Genomic DNA, 10047 nt, shown 5'->3' on the forward strand with positions numbered 1-10047 from the left:
TTTGAATCCAAGACTAATAAACTTAGATCTAACATATTATAAACTGAATTAGGGTATATAGAATTACCTTTGATTGTTATATAGCAATAACAATCAATTCCTTGCTTGGATTGGCCTTAGAAAGCTTAGTGCCTCAAGTGCTGCACCTCTAATGGAGTCACAAACACCATATACAACTTGGATGAAGAGGAGAAGAAGAGAGGCTGCCCAAAAACGGCTGGAAACCCTAATGGAAGACTTGTCCACGTTTTTGGGGCATAGGGGCCCTTTATATACATGTAGGCTATTAGGGTTTACAACTAGGAAACCCTAATCTGACTGCTTAGGCCCTAAGCAGCCCATGGACTCCTTAAACATATCCCTTGGACGATTTCTAATGGGCTTCCCATAGAATTCGTCCAACCTATATATTATTAGGTGATCCATAGCCCAATTATAATTATCTTATAATTACAACTTCAGTCCCCTAAGTTTAATTAATCTCTTTTGGCCACAAAATTAATTATCAATTAATTATTGACTAATATTAATTAAACAATATGATTTCTCCTTTAATATATTATTCTCATAATATATTAATAAATCATATTTAAACCTTTCTCTCCTTAAATCATCCTACATATTGCTATGGTGAAAGCAACCCAAAAGGACCATGCTCATAATCGGGTCAAGTACATACCAAAATAGTTATGGACTTAGACACTAATCCAACATATCTTACATATATATTAGTTTACATATTAAATGTGGAATTTTAATTTAATAAAATGAAAAATCTAATAAAATGACAAGTGGAAAATAAAAAATTTTAAATTTTTAGAAAATGTCATGTGTCTAAATGAAGGAGAAGAAGACATGTGGCAAAAAGTTCTTTATTTATTAAGTAGGATTCCGTTTTTTTACTTTTAGTACTATTCCTGGTGTTAGTATTTGAATTTAACACCCCCCCCCCCCCCGGCGGGTGTATGGAGCTTCTTCTTGCTAGATATGGAAAGAGGGTCTCTACCCTAGGTGGAGTTAATATTGTCTAAATCTAACCTCCTCTTACCCCATGACCTTATTAGAATTGGATATATTTGTTGTTGTAATATTTACAACTCAGAAGTATCTATCATAAACAAATATGTTAGTTCTTATGGTAACTAGTTAAGAGATATTAAAGCAAAAAAGTTTTAAACATGTCAACATCCGTCTTCGGAAATCTCTGGATGGTACATCACATTGACTTTAAGAAAACCCCTCCGATTTTGGACCCTTTTTCTGTTACAGGCCTGATTTCTAGGTGTGTGGTCGTCGGTGTAGTTACAAAAGAGATGAGATGTAACACCCAGAATCAGAAAGACCAAGAAAGGAAAGAAAACCCTAAGTCAAAGGGTCGACTCGTCGAGTCCAAGGAGGAGATCGACGAGTCGGAGCGGGATCCGGGGATGGGGTAAGTGACCAACTCTGCGAGTCGGCCTCATGGACTCGACGAGTCCGGTTTGAAGAGGGAAACCCTAAATCTGGGACTTTGTGCACTATTTAAGCATCTTATTCTCTCCATTAGGGTTCCATATAGCCTCTCTCATCCAGAAACCGAAACCCTAAGCCCCCATTATTGCTCATTCAAGTTTCTTGCCATTTTTGGGTGATTTGAAGGAAAAAGGAAGGAAGGAACCATTGGGGATTCAAGGGTTTGCAGTAGATCCAGAGTTGAGGGCCTTTCCAGAGCAATTCAAGGTAAGGAGTCGTTACCTTCCTCTTTTGCATGTAAATCAATCTTGATTGTGAGATTTGGGACTCTTATGCCATGTTCTTAAACCAATTTTAGTTAGAGCCCAGATCGGAAGTTGCTACTTCAGATCTAAGTGTATTCTGGCCTAGAGAGTCATAAAGTATTAGCCCTTGGTATGTTGGTGAAGCATGTTTGTCATAAACCCTAGTTTTGAGTGTTTTGAGCCTAGATCTCCATAGCTACACGTAAAGTTTGCCACTTTACGTGAGGAATAGGCCTTAAAAGTATGGATCTATGAGTTCGAGCCCCTGTTTGGCTCGAAAAGCCATTGCATGGATTAAGAGCTGAAGCGACTCGGCGAGTCACATGGGTGAACTCGGCGAGTTGGATGAAGATGGGCAGGAACTCGACGAGTTGGAAGAACAGCTCGGTGAGTCTGTTGAAGATTGCCTTGGACTCGACGAGTCTGTTCTTGGACTCGGCGAGTCAAATCCTGAAACCCCAAACCCTTCGAGTTAAGATTCGGATTAGTGAGTTGAGTGGGGACTCCGTGGGTTGGGCAGGTCAGGACTCGGAAATCGGTAGACTTGGCGAGTCAGGGGCTGACTCGGCGAGTCGAGTCGCGAATGAAAGGATTCTGAACATATGAAATCGGCGTGTCAGTAGGCTGACTCGGCGAGTAGGGTCAACCTGGAAGGTTGACTTTGACCAAGAGTTGACCAGTTGACTTCTAGGGGTATTTTGGTAATTATTGGTATTTATTGAGTTCAGTTGTTTGGTGTTGACCAGTGGAAGAGTTCGTGTCGGAGGTTGGAGCAACGTGATCTTATTTTTTCAGCCGACAGTTACAGGTGAGTCTTCTCACCATACCAATGGGTCTAAGGCACTAAGGCCGGCCCATCTTATGTTGTGTGATATGATAGTTAGCTTTATTCTAGGTGGTATGCTGGTAGATATGTGATATGCTAGTTGTCTTTATGATACTTGCATGGAAGACCATGTGAGGTAGCCCATGGCACAATGGTATAAGACCCTGGGGGTAGCCCACGGCATCCTTACAGGTTTATGTACGTGTTATGTGTAGATATTTATGTGATGCATGATATGCTATTTGGTCATATATGGTATTTGCAGGGAAGACCCCGGGGGGAGCCCGTGGCATTGGATGTAAGACCATGTGGGGTAGCCCATGACAGTCCTAGGTGAAGACCATGTGGGGTAGCCCATGACATTGGATGTAAGACCATGTGGGGTAGCTCATGGCAGTCCTAGGTAAAGACCATGTGGGGTATCCTATGGCACTATTACAGGTTTTATGTATGCATGGCTTATGTGATACATGTGTAGCTATTATAGCTAGCAAGATATGTGATATGTGGTTTGTGTGAATGGTATGCTTTGGGAAACTCACTAAGCTTCGTGCTTATAGGTTTTGTTTATGGTTTCAGGTATCCTCGTTTTGGAACGGAAGAGCTCGGGTTGATCGCAGTGCACGCACCTATGATTTCCGCAATGAATGATTTTGGGATAAACTCTAATAAACGATTTGATTGACTATGATTTGATTGTTTAAATTAAATGGTATCAATGTTTTAGTTATATTAAAAATGAAATTTTTACCCCTGATTTTTGGGACGTTACATGAGAAGGTGACTAAGCGGATCTGTGATGGTGTTGCTTTGTCAGAAGTCGTCATTCTCTTTCACGTGTACGCCACCATCGGAAGTTGCCGACGGAGTTTCAGATCAAGGTGGCGATGATGTTTTGGTTAAGTGATGTAGGTCTGCTGTGAAGGAGGTAAGAACTGGGGAGAAGGGAAGTGTCGTACGGAGGGGTTGGAATATTTGGTTTATTTATTAGAAATAAGAAAATGAAAAAAGAAATTAGTGAGGGTAAGACAGTCATTTCATGTCAATAGGGACTAAGCGTGTAAGAAAAAACAAACACAATGACGGTCCGAGTTAATTTTTGAAAATAGGGACTAAACACACTTTTTGGCATGTACACGAGGGACGAATGGTGTAATTTACCCTAGTCTTTTTAGGTTAGACAGGGACCAAACACATAACAAAAAAAAAACAATATGGACCTTCCGAGTTAAAAAAATAAGTTAGGAACCAAACATACAAATTACTCTAAACCACAGGGACCATTCGTGTAATTTACTCTATAATTGCATAGATTTTGGCACCACAAAAGGAAACTTGAAGCTTTATCCTTTTCATTGTTAGTTTAAGTAAATCTTTCCAATCCAAACTCCTTCACGTAAAAATAAATAATATGTTAGGAAAGTTTTAGATTAAAAAAAAAATAAAAAATAAAAGTCGAAAAAACTAAAAAAGGACAAGTACATAGAGCACCCACTGAAACGTGACCATTTATCAAGAGGACGGTATTTCTTCTTATAATGATCTATGGCTTTAGAATTTTTGGATCTTTTAATATTATTCAAAAGCTGGAACCAAAATGAAATGTAGAATATTAAGAGCATTGATTTGTTTATTATAGCATATTAGCATCCCACTTGCAATTTTTATTACTTTAAAATCCAAAAACAAAACAACTATTATTGCTATATTGGTAAACTTTTCCAATTATAAAGTCCTAATAAGAAAAAGATTGAGAGTACAATGGCATAATTGGTAGAACTTTTAATAGTACAATGCCTTAATAATTTTTTTTGAAAGTAGGATGCTATGATTTTGTTTCTGATTACCTGTGAACAACAATCAAGCAGCCATGAGTAGTGGATAACATCATAATGACATTTTGCAGCTTGAAACTTAATCCCTTCAACAAAAAATAAAACTATATGAATCTTTTGAGAAAAGAAAGAAAGAAGAGCAAAATGACAGAAAAAAAAAAAAGGACACCTCTACTTTCTGCAGCAATATAGTGAGTAACCGAATTATTTAAATTCATTTTTGTGGAGTGAAATCAAGGAATGTGTTGAAGGTACATTTGCAAAGTCTATAAACTTCAGTTTAGGAAATACAAAATATATTATACTAAGTATAGTTTTATTATCAAATATAAAAACTGAAAACTAGAAGGATGCAGAACATCATATTTGAAAATATTAAGGTTTCTCCTTTGACTTGAAAAACATCGGTTTGAAGAATATGAGAAGGAACAACAGAGCCACTCTTGTTCTTCTCTCCAACTCTTGATTTTGATGTTTTCGGTTGATTTTCTTGTTGATTTCCTTCCCATTGTGTTGTATGAATCCGAGAATGCACCAATCCAACAAAAACTGCAACAATAACAACATCATACTTTTATACTCCTATGTTGGAAAAAATTGTTATAATTGGGTAGATTTTTCAACGTACAAAATTATAATATGTAAAAAATGAAGGAATAATAATTAACCAACTTACATTCCACATCAAGGCATCTATACGAGGAAATCTCAAGCAATATGGAGCAACAAAAAAAATAAATCATCATTTTACATATCAATCAGTATTTTTTTATGTTAGCGACTGTTTATTGGCAATTCACAGATTGCTAAACAGGTAGAAATTGGGAGTGTTACAGTATTCTATATTGTATATGTTATTCAATGAAGTAGCCACTTTTCTTATAAATCAAGAAATATTTTATGGGTTTGAGGTAGAAAAGGACTCGTATTATATTTCGGAAAATTAATGTACGCTACAAGTAAACAAATCTGAGTATTTAAGTTTAGATCAAAACCATAAATATTTTTCTTGGAAGAGAAAAACTTAATAATTTTAGTAAACCTCGAGCGACGAGTGAGAGCATTCCTTTACGCCAATTTAAGATCTCACGGATGAAATCAAAGCTCAATTGCATATAGATATTAAATGTCCAAAAGGATCCTCAAAACTCGACTGAACAATTTCCTTCCCAATTTTTCATCCCTCCCCACAATCCCAAACATCACATCATGCATTACATCCCTCCAATCATGTGCCGATCAGACCAACTTACAGGAAGGAAAGAAACTCCATTCCTACATGCTCATCAATGGCTTCCTCAGCTCCCCACGCTCTATAACCAGCCTCATCAACATGTACTCCAAATGCAACAACATCTCCGATGCCTTTCTGGTTTTTACTTCCTCCTCTCACTCCCAACTCAACGTTTTTGCTTACAACGCAATCATTGCCGGATTTATCCACAATGAGATGCCAGAACCCGCATTAGAGGTTTATACAAAAATGCGAGTGGCAGGTGTTTCGATGGATAAATACACGTTCCCTTGTGTGGTCAAGGCATTATCGAGTTGTGGCGATGTTGCTGGTTTGAAGATTGTTCATGGGTTGGTCTTTAAATTCGGGGTGGATCATGATCTGTTTGTTGGTAGTGCTGTAGTCGATGGGTACTTTAAACTTGGGTTAATGGAGGATGCACACAAAGTGTTCGATGAAATGCCTGATAGAGATGTTGTCCTATGGAACGCCATGATTAATAGGTACGCACAAATTGGTGAACACAATAGCGCATTGGAGTGCTTACATAGACTACGCACAGGAGGGAATGTCCCTAGTAGTTTCACTGTAACTGGGATATTATCAGTGCTCACCATGAAAGGGGACCTTGACAATGGGAAGTCCATCCATGGATTTGCAACCAAGATGGGTTACTCTTCAGGCATTGCAGTTTGCAATGCCCTAATCGACATGTATGGAAAATGCAAATCCTTTCTCGATGCTCTTGATATCTTTGAAGGAATGGAAATTAAAGATATATATTCATGGAATTCAATAATCGGTGTTCATCAACAATCCGGTGATCATGAAGAAACCCTAAATCTTTTCAGGAGAATGTTACATGATCGTACTTTTTGTCCCGATTTAGTCACTTTCACAACTGTCCTCCCTGCATGCTCTCATTTAGCAGCACTAAGACATGGTAAGCAGATTCATGGGTACATGATCACAAATAATTTAGGGAAAGAAGATGATACTCGCATCAACAACGCCCTCATGGACATGTATGGAAAATGTGGAAGTATGGAAGAAGCCCAAATGGTTTTCAATCACATGGGTAGTAAAGATTCGGCGTCTTGGAACATCATGATCAATAGTTATGCAATGCACGGGTTTGGCCACGAGGCATTAGACGTGTTTCGTAAAATGTGTGAAACAGATTTGAAACCCGACGAGGTGACATTCGTTGGGGTTCTTTCAGCCTGCTGTCATGCAGGCCTACTGAATCAAGGGCGAGAATTTCTCGCCCAAATGGAGTTGAAATACAAGATAGTGCCGACAGTCGAGCACTATACATGTGTAATCGACATGCTTGGTCGAGCAGGACTGCTCGACCAAGCATACGAACTGCTATCCGTAATGCCCGTCAGACCAAACTCAGTCGTCTGGCGGGCATTTCTAGCGGCATGCCACCTCCATGGAGATGCGAAACTTGCAGAAATTGCTGCGAGAAATGTTATTGATCTTGAACCGGAGCATTGTGGGAGCTATGTTTTGATGTCTAATGTGTATGGGACTATGGGTAGGTATGAGGAGGTGTGTGATGTGAGATTTAATATGAGACAACAAAATGTGAAGAAAACACCGGGTTGTAGTTGGATTGAGTTTGGAGATGGGGTGCATGTTTTTGGGAGTCGCGATCGAGTCCATTTTGATGAAGATTTGATTTATAGCGAGCTTGGTTTGTTGTATGCGACCATGGGTCTATGCAAGGCGGCTTGATACAGTGCAAACATGTGACAAACCATTTGTTGATTGGTGAGAGTACTAGTCAACATTTGTTTTTTTCTGCTTTTTTTTTTAAACTCGTATTTTGAAGAATAAACAACATAACTTTACTTTTTGCTAGAAAGAAAACATGATGAAGTTGATTGAAGCTTTTTATAGAATAGTACATTTGAGATAGGTTTGAATAAAAGAAAGCTTCAATTTATGTATGAGTATGGTTACATTTTTCACAGCCTGTAACTAGTATATCCTCCTCCTCCACCTAAACTGGAGGATGGGTAGCCAGCAGCATATGATTGGCCACCAATACCATAAGTTGATGGCGGTTGGTATGATGAATTCCCAATTTGTGAGTAGGAAGACCTCAAACTTGACTCCAACTTTGCAAAGCTGCTGATGCTTGGAATCGATTCCTTATGCCCATTCACACATTCCTGAAAAAAAAAAAGATGACTCATTCCATTCTACCCAACTTGCCATTTAATACACACAAACACGCATATATCTACATATACTGATATATATATATATATATATATATATATATATATATATATATATATATATATATATATATATATATATATATATTATGAAATATAGAAAGGGAACCTGAATGAGCTGCTGAGCTGTCTGAACTTGTGATGATGTCCCTTTTATTTCAACTGTAATTTCATCAGGTAAACCTCTACTCTCTTGCACAGTAAGAATTGCACCACTTGTCCTACGAATATACGCGATATTTGTCCCCCCAACTCCGATAATATCCTCAGCATAAGCTAGTGGTATTTGCATTGTTTGAGCTATCTGATTTACATAACCATATTAATTTAGGGGAAAAAAAAGAGATGAGATGAGATGAAGGAAGCCTAATTTCTTGAAGAGATATGATGATTGCTGACCTGAGTTACAATAGGGCCACCAGTTCGAGCAATTGCAGGAGAATGTGTTGAAGGTAGGCCAGGATCACGTCCATACAAGGAAAGCCCATGGGAAGAAAGATGTGATTCTCTTTGGGGTTCACGATCAAGAAAGAGTGTCTCTCTCCTCATTGGAAGAGAAAAATCACCACCAATTCCAGTAGTATGCAGCATGGGCTTCTCAGCCCATGTTTCCACTTGTTGGCTTTCTTGTGTCACTGCTGCTACATTATTCTGTAAAAGTACATTGTCTGTTATTCACATAAAGTAACAATGCTGTTATAGTTTCAAGATATAGGTTGAATCAAATGGTGATCACTTACAGTCTTCTCAAACAAAGGAAGAACACTACGATCTACCAAAAACCTCCTTAAATGTCCCACCACAGCTTCTAAAGCTTTCAGGACTTTTACAGCTTCTCCCTGAATATCCACGATCCTCTCTTCTGAATTCGCAGATATAGCTGCCACTTCATCTGGCAAAAGAACTTTTTTTTTCAGAAATGAAAAAGATTGAATTCATTGAGTTGTGAATTTGAAAGAGTGAATTCATTCATACCACCAGAGAGCACACGCACTTGACAACCACTGCTCTCCTGGATTGACTTGATTGATGATCCTTGCTTTCCAATCAGGCTGATGGCTTGCATTGATGGAACCAAGAATCGGATTGAACAAAATGGTACGGATGCTATACTTTCACCTTCGTTCTCTGGAAATCCATTAATTCGTTTAAATACTCTTATTACAGCATCCATGGCAGGTGAGAGAGGTGCCTCTGTTTCTTCTTTGCCAGAGATTAAGACCTGATGACGTAACCACAAGTATTATGGCTAACTACGTTTATATCTCGCATACAGAAAGTAAAACTTGCGTAATTATGAACCCTAAATTAGTGTAGGGCTTCTCGAATTCAATAGAGGTGAAAGAACGCTTGAATTAATGAAAAGATTCGAGATTTACAGGTTTAAAGTGAAGAGAAGAATTTGGAAACAACTTACAATGCGGTCAGGGGTACCAACAGGGGCGTCGAGTACGCGAATTCGAGCTTTGGTGTCTTCGCACATCTTTTTGATTATATCTCCTTTCCGTCCAATTATACTCCCAACCTTGAGCACCGGCACAATGAGCCGAAAAACGCAGTCCCCAGGCCATCCAGGCCACTTCCTCTCCTCCGCTAAAGCCGAATCAGTAGCCAGGGAATTTTTATCTGCCGGCTCCGTCTCCGTTCCCAGAGCCGCTTCTACGATGGTGGTGGCAGATTCCGTCTCTGATTTTGAGGCTACAGTGACGGTGCTGTTGACTGAGGGTATGGTAGAAGCCATTAATGTGCGTTTGAACAGGCTAGGGTTTTTTATGGACGAAGGGTTTGTTTGACGAAGAGGGGATCTGGAAATAAAAGTACTTCGACGCTTAAGTGAGGTCTTACATAGGGGATCTGTAACCAAATGTATGCGACTATGCTCCTTTCAGAAGCCAAATTACTTTCTTGCCCCTTCTTATTTTTAGTTGTGCCGAAATAATAATATGTATTTTAAGTTTATTTTCTTATACTATTTGCATTAGTAAAATAGGGTAATTACGAAAAATAAAAAAATAAAAAAAAAATATTTTTTCAAAATTCCGGTTTAACCATCAATTTTTAATAAGTTCCGAAAAAACCATAACTTTTTTGGTAAAACGTTGCAGTGCGGCCACTATTATCTATTAGAGCCGGTTTTAATTAC

At 38.6% G+C, this 10047-nt stretch overlaps 2 protein-coding genes across 2 annotated transcripts; one reads left to right on the forward strand and one right to left on the reverse strand.

The window, feature by feature from the left end:
• The first annotated feature begins 5383 nt into the window (after window positions 1–5383).
• Window positions 5384–9822, forward strand: LOC145065751 (Pentatricopeptide repeat (PPR) superfamily protein). Its single transcript, XM_079012818.1, has 2 exons — window positions 5384–7431; window positions 8236–9822. Exon 1 carries the CDS (start codon window positions 5545–5547, stop codon window positions 7393–7395), a length of 1851 nt encoding a protein of 616 aa, XP_078868944.1. The 5' UTR covers window positions 5384–5544; the 3' UTR covers window positions 7396–7431; window positions 8236–9822.
• Window positions 7485–9645, reverse strand: PEP (RNA-binding KH domain-containing protein). Its single transcript, XM_079012819.1, has 6 exons — window positions 9322–9645; window positions 8880–9126; window positions 8645–8796; window positions 8304–8555; window positions 8014–8208; window positions 7485–7835 (listed from the first exon to the last, which is right to left on the reverse strand). Exons 1-6 carry the CDS (start codon window positions 9643–9645, stop codon window positions 7629–7631), a joined length of 1377 nt encoding a protein of 458 aa, XP_078868945.1. The 3' UTR covers window positions 7485–7628.
• Window positions 9823–10047: the final 225 nt, after the last annotated feature.

Source organism: Lactuca serriola, chromosome 8, assembly GCF_051521515.1.
Source record: "Lactuca serriola cultivar US96UC23 chromosome 8, Lser_US96UC23_V15, whole genome shotgun sequence".
Taxonomy (NCBI): Eukaryota; Viridiplantae; Streptophyta; class Magnoliopsida; order Asterales; family Asteraceae; genus Lactuca; species Lactuca serriola.

Coding starts and splice junctions, on each gene's coding strand:
- LOC145065751 (XM_079012818.1), top strand. CDS start 5,545: ATGTCCAAAAGGATCCTCAAAACTCGACTGAACAATTTCCTTCCCAAT.
- PEP (XM_079012819.1), bottom strand. CDS start 9,645: ATGGCTTCTACCATACCCTCAGTCAACAGCACCGTCACTGTAGCCTCA. Junction 8,797..8,879: donor AGTGCGTGTGCTCTCTGGTG/GTATGAATGAAT, acceptor TTCTTTTGCCAG/ATGAAGTGGCAGCTATATCT. Junction 8,209..8,303: donor GTGGCCCTATTGTAACTCAG/GTCAGCAATCAT, acceptor TATGTAAATCAG/ATAGCTCAAACAATGCAAAT.